The following is a 14358-nucleotide window of genomic DNA, read 5'->3' as shown; positions in this document are numbered from 1 at the left end:
GTTATAGTTCAATGAAAAGCTGAAATAGGAAGGTTTTCGTTTGCCCGACGTGAAACAGGATTAGTGCGAGTTTGGAAGTTAATCTTTAACAGCGGTGAAGGATTTTTATTAAACGTCAACACATAAAAACAAAATGTTTGGTTTGTTTTTTAATTATTATTTGCAAAAAATAGTGTTCTTTAAATAAATCAGAGATGCTGTTAATGGTTGTGAGGTGAGATACATTTGATCAACAAGCACCACATGGTTCTGAATGAGTTTAGAGTTGGTTGCAAAGTGTGTTCAATCATTTTCTCATGCCAAACATTACAAAAACCTAAAATCAAAGTCAAATAATGCCTTATATTTAACACTTTGCAGCATGTTTTTGACCATTTCCTACACAAGTATGGATGTATGAAATGGAGGGCCTACTTAAAACTTCACACCACCTACAGCAGGAATCTCACGCTCTCTCAGAAACTCACACCACACAGCTACAGAAGTCAGGGACTGTAGAGCTCACAGCATTCATGTTTTTATAGCAACACACTGCTGAAGTGATGAGAGGGATTTACATCATGGTGAGCATTATTAATCTTAACACCAATGCAGATAAAGCCCATGTTAAGTCACATCAGGTCAATAAACAATTATTTTCACTTTACATCCAGTCAGAAGCCGAGAACCTGTGAAAACAAAGTGTGCTTGCATCAACTTCACTGCAAAGGACAACAGAGAAGAACTAAGCCTCCAAAGAATGTGCATAACTATTCAAGAGATTCTTAAGACATGCCGATTGAAAGCTAGAAAACAAGGAGACATTTCTGGTGATTTAGCTTCAAAGCAAATACAAGGCTTGAGGAGTGGGAAAAGGACGTGTTTGCATCCAAAGGCAGCATAGCAATAGTTAGCCGAAGCATCAGGAGTAGACTATAGAAACACCCTTACACATTTACATGGACATGGATATGTCATGGCTCATGACAACGTTGGGAGTCAGACTGTACACGTGTCATCAGAAGTGATTTGATCTGTATGCTTTAAGGATAAATTATGAGGTAGCTCATTCATTTGTACTTTGTCATGGGTCGGGGCCGTGTTCAATGCCAGACACTACATGTCTGTTCCATCTGCAGCTGCACATCAGGCCGCAGACTCACAAACACAGGTGCTCTCTGTGCTAATGCTCAATCAACAGAGCGGTCACAGAGAAGGATTGTCATTCTCGGTGCGCGGTCGCATCGCAGATTTTGAGGAAAACCAAAGAAAGAGACCTATGATGACCATGTTGGAAAAGAACCCATGTGTGGATGTGAAACCATTCAGAGTTCTATGTTAACACCAACACCTGCATAGTTTATTCTCAAAGCTTTCCCAAAGCATCTCTCACAGCATGGGTACAAATTCTGGACAAATAATGGTGTTTTAATCAACACGTGTTAAAATATAATAAACAATATGAGCAATTTCATCTGTGCAATGTTTTATTCTACAGTTTATCCAGAGCTAAAAGCCACAACAACACAAAAACAGGTCAGAAAATAACCTGGGAAAAGGGACGAGTCTCTGTGTGAAGCTTCGGAAGCAACGACACAGTGGATGGTGTTCGGTGAAAGGAGCCCAGAGCGATCGGCTGACCCACAACCTTAATGTTCCGAGACGAGCCAGAAAGCACCAATGAACGTCAGCCACCTAATAAAAATCCCACAGACAGGTTAAAAAAAATGCTGTTTACTGACAAGACCCTTACAAAAAAGTCCCGTCTCACTGGCTCCCCCTACAGGTCAGGCAGTGGAGTGGCACTGAGACAGAGGGGAAGGAACCTCTAACCACTAACTTACATATGTGGATGACTAATGTGGCCTTTAACCAACCGTGTCCATGACATTTCATATTTTATAACATATCATTTGTTGAATCATACACTTTGTTTTCTTGATAGAATTTTGTAGAGGTTATATAAAAGTCTATCTGAATTACACCTAAAGCAAACAACCAAAGCAGGTGTAACGTCCCAACGTTCCCTCGGTTAAACGGCGTCGCTGATTCTGGGATGGGCGTACAGGTTCTCTTAGACGAAGAGCAGTGAGTCAGTGAGAAGATGATAGACAGGTTATTTAGGTCCTCGTCCATCTGTGATGACAGCCTCCATGCAAACGGGTGAGTCTTTACATCCAGTAACACAGTCAAAGGCGCCTGAATGGCTCAGCTCAGTGGAGTCATCATCACCAGCTTAAGGTGTCCGTACTCCCTGTGACCCCCGCTGCCCTGCTTCACCCTTAGCACCATGAGTGCACATGCTGCTGGTCAATCCTCCAGCAGGTCTCTGTCCAGATCCATGAAAGGCTCATCAATGTAGCTGGCTATGGCGCACAGAGAAGTCCTGTCTGAGACCAGCAACACTGACACCGTCTCCTTCCAGTAGCTGAAGGGGATGCAGGAGCTCTGAGGGGAAACAGTCGTCATTAACCAGCTGACTGCAGGTTTGTGTGTGCTAATGATGAATGAAGATCGCTACTCAGACACGGTCGATTCTACATTGATGATTTCACTTTCACACACACGTCACTCTTCTCCAAACGCCAGGTAACGCTGCCTTGAAATGGACGTTTGCAACCAGCTATGAGGGTTAGCATGTTCAGCAGTAGCATGACTAAAATAACAAGCTTCACATTCATCAGTGAGGAAAGGTGTGTGTGTGTGTGAGTGTCCACACTCTTCCACCACACCACCACACTTCGTTTATGCAACCTCCCATTCAATTTGTAAAAACATTAATATTTATAAACCACTTGACTTATGTTATCATCATATAAGTTCAACTATTTTATAAAAACATAGCCATGTGGATTGATAGCTGGTCTGTGTAATGAAGATGATGCATTGCATAAACACGTTGTGCATTACAGGCTGTAAGCATCGTTTTCTTCAGTGTGTCACCACTTTGATGTCGATGTAATTTTGCTGTATGTGAATAATGAAGGCGCATCAAACTTCATCCGTTATTTAATTGCACTTCCATTGATGTGAAAGAGCGTTCAGCCTTCTCGTGTAAGACAGTTCGTCTGCCGTGTGAAACCTATTTACCTTTGCAGTATTCCTGCATGTCAACTGAATCAGTCGTAGCTCACATTGGGTTAAAGAAGGTAATAGAGTGACATGGTGGTGTAGTAGTTAGACCTGGTTAGCACTGTTGCCTCACGGCAGAGTTTGCATGTTCTCCCTGTGTCTGCGTGGGTTTCCTCCCACCATCAGAACATGTATGAATGTTAGGTCAGGTTGGTACGCAGCAGCTCAACTGATCAACCCTCCATCTGATCTCGCAATTTCAGGATCAATTATTATAGTACTCATTTGATAAACAGTTAAAAAACCAACATTAGAGGATGGAGGTGAGGAAGTTAGAGCTGGTTACACACGTGGTTATAGTTCAATGAAAAACTGAAATATAATTTTTTTTGTTTTCCTGATGTGAAACAGAATTAGTGAGAGTTTGGAAGTTCATTTTTAACAGCGGTGAAGGATTTTTATTAAACGTCAACACATAAAAACAAAATGGTTTTTGACCGAGTGATCACTGTAACATTGAAACAAACTGTACAGTAGAGCTGAAACAATTAATCGATAATTAATCGATTATTAATCGATTACTAAATGAATTGCCAACTAGTTTGATAATCGATTAATCGGTTCAAAGCTTTTTTCATGATTTCTGATTGTTTAAGCTTCTTAAATGTGAGTATTTTCTTGATTTCTTTGCTCTGGATAACAAAGAAATCATTCAAAGTGAATCATTTTGGTTAGTGGAAAAAACAAGACATTTAAGAACATCATCATTTCCAGGTTTGACGAACACCGATCAAATTTTTTTAAAGGTTTTCTGATATCTTATGGACCAAATGATCAATCGACAAGTGAATCGATTATGAAAACAATCGTTGCAGCTCTAATGTACAGCAGTGTCATTTATGGCTCTCACTCCTTCATTGTCGACCACTGTATCCTCTGTATGAGAACATGCAAACTCCACACAGAAAGATCCAACCAGGATTCAAACCAGTGAGCTTCCTGCTCAGAGACAACAGTGCTAGCCCCTACTCCACCGTGTGACTTTAATCTGTGGCTACAAACTAGAATATAATAATGATAACTACTTGAAACATAAAATATTGTTCATTAATAATATTGGAGCAGTCATGAAGTACATTTTGTAGAACAGGTAGAAGCACTGTGCAACAAAGTGAATGGTCAACTGTCAGTGTGTTTTTAGAGCAAGCACACATGGGACATAGTGTAGTTTCACCTTAACAGGAAAGACTGAGATACTCACATTCTCCAGACAGGTGCTATCTTTGTCCTTGTTGAGGTAGTGGCGCTGCCAGAAGCGCAGCAGGTTGTGGAAGTTGTTGAGCAGACAGCCTGGGTACTTCTCAGCGTACTCCTTCTCCCGCAGAGCGTTGAGGTAGAAGGGCAGTTTAGCCTTTCTTCTGGCCAGCATCAAGATGACCAAGCTGGTGTTTAGACAGCTCACATTCTCCTGCACAGAAAAGAGGACGACGTGAAACCGACATCTGTGCTGACTGTGCCCTTGTGCAAAGGGCCAGTCTGAGGGACACAACACACAACGCGTTCAGGAGAATCTGCTTCAGTTTTTCAGTATCAGCTTTTTATCCATACAGAACTGACATATTGGGAGCACTGAAAATCTATTTATAGAAAACGGGTTCCGGAATGGGACGTCACGCTTGTGTTTGACTCAAAACGATGTCAGACTCTCTCCCACACTTCACTATCTTCGTCATCATCTTCTTCCTCTTGTATTCTGGAGGTTATTCCCTGTATTTTATCTTTTATTCTCTGTCCTTAGACACCCTGGCTTGTTGTTGAATGAGCTTTATTTAATCATTTAAAAAAATGCATGCTCAATGATTCCTTCTCCGTATTTGGTGCATTTCTGAGGCAGCATTAGTCATTTTGGTGTGGATGAAGTCATTTCTTGAAACTACGCCATGTTTAGGGAAAATGTTTTAAGAAAGAAAAAGAAAACGATTGTATAGAGAACTTTCTGTATCCATGTGGATAAGCCCTGAGACAGTCAATCCAAAAGCAGAGTTGTTGAATCCCTTCTGCCTCCATTTGTAAGTCCATATGTGTTTATGTGTGACTTTGGTGTTTGAAATGCTTCATTTCTGTAAGATTGAAGATCAGTGACAAAGCTACCAAACAAAGCAGCTGCAAGCTAAAAAATGCTGATTATGACTTTGGATGCGGTTTGGAGAGTAAATGTTTAACCATCTGCTGTTTCAATTGGAAAAGGTTGTCTCACTGCAAGATACAGTGGAAAACACACTTTTTATACATCATAGACTTAAGTAGACATAGATTTTATTGAGCTAAAACCTGTTTTCCCTTTCAATCCTGCTGGCCAGGTGACCAGGGGCATGCATGGTGTTGTTGGTGCTGATAATGTGGCAGTCTCTCATACATCCACACTTAAACAACTTGAAATAACCCTTGAAGTCTGCAAGCTCAAGAACGTATTTCTTCTTTTGAAAGACTGAAACCAGACCTGACCTGTGTGAGAGTCTGTACGTTGATGATGTTGATCAGTCGAAAGAGGAAGGAGAGCCTGTTCTCAACTCTGGCCATGTAGGACAGCAGGCAGCACTCGGAGAGAACCTCCACCACTGAGGGAGCACACACACACACACACACAACACTGAAATCACTGAAAAAACCCATTACATCGTGAGGACTTCCGCCAACATCTGATCTTAAAACTATAACAAGGAGGTCTTCAACTCTGCACGAAGCTACAAAACAAGTGAACTTTAAACTGGTTCCCTGATTTGTCAGTTTCTTAAATGTGAATATTTCCTGGTTTCTTTGCTCCATTTAACAAAATAAATCACTAAAACATTTGAGAACATCATCATTCTAAGGATTGGGAAACACTGGTCGACACTTTATGAACAGAACAATTCATTGAGAAAATAATCAACGCATTGAACGATTATGAAAATAGAGGTGAATTGCGGCCCCTGAACTCGTCTATATGTGTAAACTTTCTAAGTCCACCTTTGACATCTTCAGTCTGGCTCTCAAAGCGGTCCAATGAAAGGACGATGCAGCGCACCAACATGTTAGAGTCCACCAAGGAGCTGTTGATCTGCGTCAGGAAGGTCTGAAACTACAGAGAGAAAATCATATCACTTTAGACACATGCTAAATCCATGTTGAAAAATGGCTTTATATAAGTCCAGCATATACAATACGTTTTATCATACCTTCTCTGGAGTGTTAACATATTTGTTGAATCTTTTAAAGGCATCAATGTTGAACTTCATGAGCTCGCCCAGCAGGTCAAAGTAGCTCTGCAGAACATCTCTGGATGTGCAGCCACTGTCTATGATGCAGAACAGGATGTGCTGTGAAGAGAAGGAAGTTAGCAATGGTTTAATTAAGAGATTAAATATCAAACTAATATTTAAAAGAAACCCTGCTCAAACAGATCTGAGTGATAGATGGGGTGAGAAATGAGAAAAATCATGTATATCATAGAGTTTTACCTCAAGTAATCCTCTCTTCAACAGGAACATTTGGTCTGCATAAGAGGTGGCTCCTCTGAGAAAACTTTCCACTGCCCTTGCCTGCCAGAATCTACACAAAGGGCAGAAAAATCTTGAGAAATTGTTGTTGTTTTTTACTTCTAAATAGCAGAGGCTGGTGTTTCAATGTGGTAAAGTATTTTTGACAGTTTAAACACCAACATCATTTGCTGCATATTGATCATGGACCTGAAAGATGAGTCTGGAGGCTCTCTCTTCATGACAGTGAGGAGACGTGTGAGAAGGCCTTTCTTCCCATCACACACTAAGCTCCTGTCTGTGTTGACCAGAGCTTCCACCTCCGGGATGTTAGCCTTCATGGATATAGCACTCAGTTCATTCAGTTCCTGACTATTCAGTAGAAGATACTTGTTCCTGAAACAAAGACAGCAATTTTTTTTTTTATCAAGTCTACTCAAAACCAAAAGTCAAATCCAAGATGAACTCAATTAAGAGTCACTTACTCATGATGATCACTGAAACTCTGGAGCAGCCGCAAAAACTGGATTTTAAAAGATATTTCCTGTAAAATGGGAATAAATTGTGTTTACTCTAAAATATTTAACCAACCATAGCCATATAAAATAGGACTGAAAATGTAACACATTGGACGGACATTAAAACAACAGAGCTGGTTGTGCGCTGAGACTTGCATGGGAATATGCATTAATCAACCATCACACCCACTAACTCCTCCTCTTTCTCATAGACACAGGGCTACACTACACTGTACACAGGGCTACATTAAAGTGCAGACACACAAGCACATCCTTGATATACAAGTCTATTGACATGTTTAAGATCATCATTATCTCTTTGTGTGTGTAAGAATTAGTCTCTAAAACAATACATTTATCATGAATTGCTCCACTGTGGTGTTTACAGGACTAATTTCTGCGGTGGAGGTTCCATCTTTCCTTCAACTCCATTAGTAAACTGTTCTATTGCTGCTTCACATAAGAAACAAGCAGCAGAGTGCCTAACATATTAGCACCAAGGCTATGTGGAACAAAGCAAGAATCATATCCTACACATCATGCAAGACTGTGCATCGGTCTCATCATCATCAACTGGACGACACGTTCTAAACTGTGTACAAGTTGCATAGTTTAGCTCATTTTTCGTGCTAATGTTTCATCTCATCAGTCTTTCTCAATCACAGTCAGCTGCTGCTTGCTGCCCCTGTGGCCTGACAACCAGTCCAACACACTGGGAGTCCACATACATAGATAGTACTACAAAACACAGCGGCGGTATTATTTTTTTTGGTATAAAGCATCACATGTTTGAAATTAGGAAGGTTAGAAAGGTTTTTAAATTCATACTGGACTACAATCGCAGTTCTCATTCTGGCCGTGCACCACATGATTGGAAGCGGTGTATTTCCTCCAGATCAGCTTGTCAAACAGGTTATTGAGTCCAGGGATGAGTCGGAACTCAGCCAGCATCTTGTGGACCTGTGCAGAAACACGAAGCAGTGGTCAGACAACTTTAACTTACTACACTCCATCACACAGAGGAGATGTGTTGTCAAATACCTGGTTCCTCTGTCGGCCCATGAGGAGGACACACAGCACATAGAGCACCTCCACTTTATACATGATCTCATGAACAATCTTCATGGACTGAGGCAGCTGATGTCTCAATGGGCTTGTAGCCAGTGAACTCTCATCTGAAGACTCTGAAAGTGAAGGGTAATATTGATGTTATGATATGATGTTATAATATACAGCGGAATATAAAAATAGCCATGGTATCAGTTTCGTTCATCAATGAAAACAAAAACACACGCATATATTGAGGGACTGATTTAATGTTTTATTAAACAGAGAGAACGCATATATCTGGGATTGCTATTATGCTAATCACTAGCCTAAGCAAGAACCAGGACCAACCTCACTTCAGACCAGATTTGCTCCCTGCTTGACCTCTGCCTGACCCCCACTTGCTTCCAATACTACAAAGGTTTCTTCAGGCAAAATCCTGGGTGTGCTATGGGGTTACCTCTATCTTCCATAGTGGCCAACCTCTACATGGCAGAGGTGGAAAGCAAAGCTTTGGCCTTGTACACAGGAACTGCACCTAGCCACTGGTTCAGATATGTGGACGACACTTGGGTCAAGATCAGAACACAGGAGCTGGAACACTTTACAGACCACATCAACAACATAGACAAGAACATCTAATTCACCCGTGAGGACAGCACCCTACAGGAAACTTACCCACACAGACCAATACCTTGCTGTTCGACTCTCAACACCAACCTGAGCACAGACTCACCATCATCAGAACCTTGCACAACCAGGCAACTAACATACACACAACAACATGAGGAGAGCACCCAAAACCCAGTCCAGTCACCTACAGCCAACTACTGAAGAAGACTATGACCAGGACGACAGAACCTTCACCGACAAACCCCCAGGAGCAACATGGGGTTAAGTGTTTTGTCCAAGGACACATCGGCATGTAGGCTAGCGTAGTCGGGAATCAAACCCATAACCACCAAGTTAATGACGACTCGCTCTACCACCGAGCCATTGTCCCCCCTATAACACCTAATACTAGGGGTGTCACGATTCTCCAAATTCTCGATTTGATTTGATTTTCAGGTCACAGTTCAGTTCTCAATCTCTTTTTTTTTCTTCTCTCATTTAGCACAGATGGGTCTGCCTTCTTTTTTTTTTTGACTTGTCTAGTTTAGTCTAAGATCATTGGTTGTATGTCATAACTGACAGATGGTGACACCCCTACAGAATACAGTATCACAATTTGGAAATTGCCCAACTCTATAGTTCATGAAATTATGACTGGTGCCTCACCTGTACTGCTTTGTTCCGCCTCCTCAGTGGCCATCTGCATAAGTGCGTCCAGTACAAGAGCATTGTCCAACCATGTGTACCAGTCCTCAAGCTCCTGCAGGAAGTTAGCTCCTGTGGCCTCCGACACCTTCCTAGTGGCCAGCTTACACAGCCGCTCGATAAACCCCGGGATGTTCAGCAGAGTTACTGCAATTCAGTAAAATTAGTGGAAATTAGTAAAAAAAAAAACAAAAAAAACACATTATAAAAAAATATAACTGCTGTTGTGTGAGTAGTGACAGTAAAAAAAGACTTGCAAAGAAAATGAAATAATAAAGACAACTCACCCTGATTGACCTCTGCCCGTGAGGGGCTAGCATTACGTTTCTGCTGGGCATTTTTGGCCAGCAGGGTGTGCTTGTCGTCATTTCCTACATCCGGTTCTGAGATAGTGACGGACAGGATGCGGCAGAAGTTGGCCAGCTGTTGTTGATCAAAGCTTTGGACCAGACCTGACAGGTTGGGGATACCTTCTAACTGGATCATCTCCTTAAAATGCAAGACATGACCAGTTAAAAATGTTCGAGTAGACTGGAATCATTATGGGGCATCACAGAAAAGGGTCATCAGGGACTGACAAGCAGAAAAGATCATGAGAAGCACCCACTTCAATCTTGGTGTTACAAAAATCTCACCACAATATTTTTTCTACATTATTCAATATCGATATAGTTGGGTCCATATATATTTGGGCAAAGACACGTTGTCATTTTGCCTCTATACACCACCACAATGAATTCGAAATGAAAGATGTGAGTCTTATTTTCATATGTTCTAGCAAATTCTAATCTTGCTCTTGACTGCCATCAGTGGTTTGCACCTTGTTGTAAACCCTCTGTATTTACATGAAGGCATCTCTTGATAGAAAATGACACACCTAGCTCCTCAAGTGTGTTCTTGACTCGGCTGGATGTTGAAAAGAGGTTTTTCTTCACCTTCAGAAGAATTCTGCAATCATCTCTCTGATAGGTTTATTTTGTTTTCTCAGTCGAATGACGGCCTTCTTCACTTGCATTGACATATATTCAATGAAAAGCCATCATATGCAAAGTTACACTTGCAGTCAGCTGCAGACCTTCATCTGCTTGTTCTGATGGGGAATAGTGAGGTAACGGGCCACACCTGGCCATGAAACTGCTTTTTAGTCATTTGTCCAATTATCTCTGAGCCCCTGAAAATAGACAATAATGTATACAAATGCTTAGAATTCCTCAATGGAATGCCTTTGTTCAATCCATCCATCTTCTACCACTTTATCCTCCACATGACGGTCACAGGGGGTGCTGTGCCAATCTCAGCTGACATAGGGCGATAGGCGGGGTCACACCCTGGACAGTTCGCCAGTCCATCACAGGGACGCACACAGAGATAATTAACCATTCACTCTCACACCTACAGTCAATTTACACAATCCCCATATTGCATGTTTCTGGACTGTGGGAGGAAACCCGAGAAACCGGAGGAACCCACACACACACAAGGACATTTATTTGTTTAAGAAACGTACATGTTTAAGATCACACAGACGTTCTCAAGAGTCAGCGGGGCTACACATTCTGTTTTATTTTAAACCTGGGAACTACATTAAAATATAACTCACCTTTTTGACTCCGAGAATATCTTCAATAAGGGTAGCAGTCTGCAGGAAGGTCTTCTTATTTGTCATCAGGGTGAAGAGAAACAAAACAAAGTCATCCCTCGCTGCCAGGCTCTTTGTAACACCCTCCGTCTATGAATTGGAAAAAAAACAAACATTTTTATTGTTATCTATAAAGGCTGTTTGTTTTAAGATCATGTAACTGCACACACTAAGTTCAAGTGAAACACTATGAACTAAATGCATGTGCTAAGTTGAAGCAAGGATATAAAAGACCCGACATTTGACTTACACATATACAACAGTTGTAGAGAACGCTAAGGCAGTCCTTGACCAGGTCATCATTCACTGTTGAAACAGAATACAAAACTGTAGTTCAAACTCAAGTCAATGATCATGTGAACACATTTTAAAATCTAGATGAGAGCAGACAGTGCACAGTGAGAATGTGACTCCTACTTACTTTTGGGTTTTTTCTTCTGCATAGTTAGTGTGGGTCTCATCAAGATTTCCACAAGCAGCTTCAAGGAAAACAGTTAAATGAGTATTCAATCCTGTTTTACTTTTATAGTGTCCTTTAGTTTACATGACAGATAATTCTCAAGTGTCATTGAAATTTGAAAAGTTTCAAGAAATCTCACTTACATCGACTCCACCAAAAAGGTCAAAGGTGTGTGTGTTGGGAAAGGTGGATTCCTGAGCGGTCTTCCTGTCCTCTGTGACAAAGGACATGGCCTCCATGGAGAGCTGAGATGATAATACCTGACAAATTGTTCACAGGTCATTGACATTACCCAGGCACATTCACAATTGCATTATTGGTGGGTGAATTTGTGCTTCATGTCTACCTTAAGAAAGCTGTGGGCGTGGGAGAGGTCACTGTTGGGATGGCTGCTCTCATAGAGCTTCTGCAGCAGAGTAGGGATGCCATTCCACTTGGCCCGTTTATCTCTCTCCAGGAGCAAACCTCCTGGCAACTGCAAATCAAAAGATCAGTGGCAAACTTGAACAGTGTCAGAAAGTAGTGGCTGCAGTTTTGAGATATTTAAAGAAAACACAGGTAAAAGTGTTTGATCAAATGTGAATATTTATCACATTGCACATTAGGGCTGGATAAAATGGATAAAAACACATTTTATATTGATATACATCATATTATTCAAATCCATAGTTCTGTCAAGCTTAAAAGTAATGCTGGGCTATACGGCTTATAAATAATATCTCAATATAGTCTTAGTCTATGTCTAGATATATGAGATATATCAGAATATAAAGCCGCACACAGGTTGTTTCTATGAAAAGTTTTCTTTTGTAATGTTTGTGCTCAAAGAAGGCCGATAAATTATCTCCATTTACATTATACAATACAGTTATTACCTTTTTAATTCAGATAATAATAATGCGTTATTTCTTGAGCTTTTTAAGGGAGGATATTAACATTGGTTAGAAACAATGAAATTGCCTATAAATATGGTTATATAAAGTATTATTAAGTGGCTTTTGTAAACGCAATTATCTTGATTATAAATTGGACAGTGTGAATTGAGTGCGAGAGTGGATGGTTGACCATGTGATGGACTGGCAAACTGTCCAGTGCGTACCCCGCCTTTCGCCCAGTCTGCCGAGATTGGCACAGCTACCCCAGCCACCCTCACGTGGAGGATAAAGCGGTAGAAGATCAAATTATATTTCCAATAAGTCACTTCAAACCACTTTAATTTTAAGTCTGATTATTTGTGTTATACCTGTCATAGGCAATGTCTTTCTCGCTAACATGCAAATATCCCTCATTTAACATTAAAAAGCCAAAGTAATATACCAGGTATTATCTGAAATGAAAGGTAATAACTGTATTTTAAACATGTATGACAGGTCATAGTATGTTATTTTACAGTGTATAGTATGTACAGTGTACTGTCACTGTTCTTTGAGAAGCACCTCAAATAAAACCTTTCAACCTGTGTGCAGCTTTACAACATATCTCGTATATCAGAATAAAGCCTAAACATATGGAAATATTGTGGGGTACATATCAGGGGTAAGCAGAGCTATTACATAATCACTCCTTAAATTGCTAAACCATATTGCAGTAAGCATTCGTAAATAATGACTGCCAGACTTCATTGCTCTCATTGATAAGATGTGATGTTGTCATTGAGTGGCACTGACATATAAAACATCTAAGCAACACAGACCAAAGACGACCATTACACAATATATAAAGAGTTTCACGTTGAAAATCACTAACGTAAATGACTCGACACTGGCACTTCTTGTGTAATCGTGTAGAAAGTGTAACATAAGCATAGCATGGGCTGCTGACGTTAACTAACATCACGCTGAAAGTAACCCAATAATATCTTCAAAGCAACAAATAACATGTAAAATTATAAAACACAACGTGTTAACACTAACGTGTCCACACAGCTGTTGTGGCTTATCCTTTTATGGACGATAGTTACGGTTGTGTCGTTCGTTACGTAATCACCGACGCTGTTCAGCTGCCTTAGCTAGCTAGCTGATGCTACCATGTTTGCTAACATTAGCACACATTACTGCCACCCAGTAACACTGGCTGATTAAGTGCTTCTGTAACTGCACGGTTGGCTCTCATGTAACACCAACTACCACACACTGCACATAACATCTCATTTAAAAGTCTGACTTTGTGACTTAGTTAATCTGGCCTGCACTAGCAAGCTACCGCAGAGCTGACAACAAAAGACTACAGTCTTACGGTTGTTGTAGTGCTGTCCTTATTTGTCTTGTCAGCGAACGACACGGTAATACAGACGTCAGTGGCGTATATTTTAACAAAAACGTCCCACATTGTTGTGGCTAACTGTTAATCGAAGGCTGACATGGGCGACTACATTCCTAGTACCATCCCAGGATAACGCCTTCGTTTTCAGCCAGAGTCCAAGCGCAAGTCCCTGGTGTCAGTGGATCAACGTTCGGCTGTGATTACTGAGATAACACGCATCGCTCCTCTTACCTGTGTGCCTCGACTGAAAGCCTGGCCACTAATTTTACTGGTCGTGAACTTAGTGACAATATTGCTGTGACAACTTCTTCGTTTTGCTCCAGTACAAGGGGACTCGGACCCCACAAGCGTCGCCATTATTTCTTCTTCCTGAACTGAGTTGCTCGAGCAGGAAGTGAAAAGGCTTTGATGTGAAGTGTTGGAGGCAATTATGCGACCCCTGCTGGCAGAGGCTGATACTGCAACCATCAACTGTTAAAGGTCCACGGTTTGGATGATTATTAGCAGAAATGTAATATACTCCTCTACCCATACGCATGTTTAAAC

At 41.0% G+C, this 14358-nt stretch overlaps 1 protein-coding gene across 1 annotated transcript; it reads right to left on the bottom strand.

Annotated features, from left to right (window-relative positions):
• Positions 1-485: 485 nt before the first annotated feature.
• Positions 486-14191, bottom strand: trpc4apa (transient receptor potential cation channel, subfamily C, member 4 associated protein a). The gene is made up of 18 exons (XM_044024463.1): positions 14044-14191; positions 11897-12025; positions 11694-11810; positions 11512-11569; positions 11341-11396; positions 11052-11180; positions 9739-9940; positions 9413-9598; positions 8129-8271; positions 7916-8047; positions 7055-7113; positions 6780-6965; positions 6552-6642; positions 6270-6410; positions 6061-6172; positions 5557-5669; positions 4313-4519; positions 486-2427 (listed from the first exon to the last, which is right to left on the bottom strand). Exons 1-18 carry the CDS (start codon positions 14167-14169, stop codon positions 2290-2292), a joined length of 2325 nt encoding a protein of 774 aa, XP_043880398.1. The 5' UTR covers positions 14170-14191; the 3' UTR covers positions 486-2289.
• Positions 14192-14358: the final 167 nt, after the last annotated feature.

The sequence above is a fragment of the Solea senegalensis genome, linkage group LG4, assembly GCF_019176455.1.
Source record: "Solea senegalensis isolate Sse05_10M linkage group LG4, IFAPA_SoseM_1, whole genome shotgun sequence".
Taxonomy (NCBI): Eukaryota; Metazoa; Chordata; class Actinopteri; order Pleuronectiformes; family Soleidae; genus Solea; species Solea senegalensis.
This window is presented reverse-complemented; position numbering and strand designations above follow the sequence as displayed.

What these genes read in the sequence shown, in the direction of transcription:
- trpc4apa (XM_044024463.1), bottom strand. Translation starts at nt 14,169, where the DNA reads ATGGCGACGCTTGTGGGGTCCGAGTCCCCTTGTACTGGAGCAAAACGA. An exon ending in ACCTTTTTGGTGGAGTCGAT is followed by an intron (nt 11,570 to 11,693) that starts GTAAGTGAGATT and finishes TTTTCCTTGAAG; the next exon opens with CTGCTTGTGGAAATCTTGAT. An exon ending in ACGGGCAGAGGTCAATCAGG is followed by an intron (nt 9,599 to 9,738) that starts GTGAGTTGTCTT and finishes ACTGAATTGCAG; the next exon opens with TAACTCTGCTGAACATCCCG.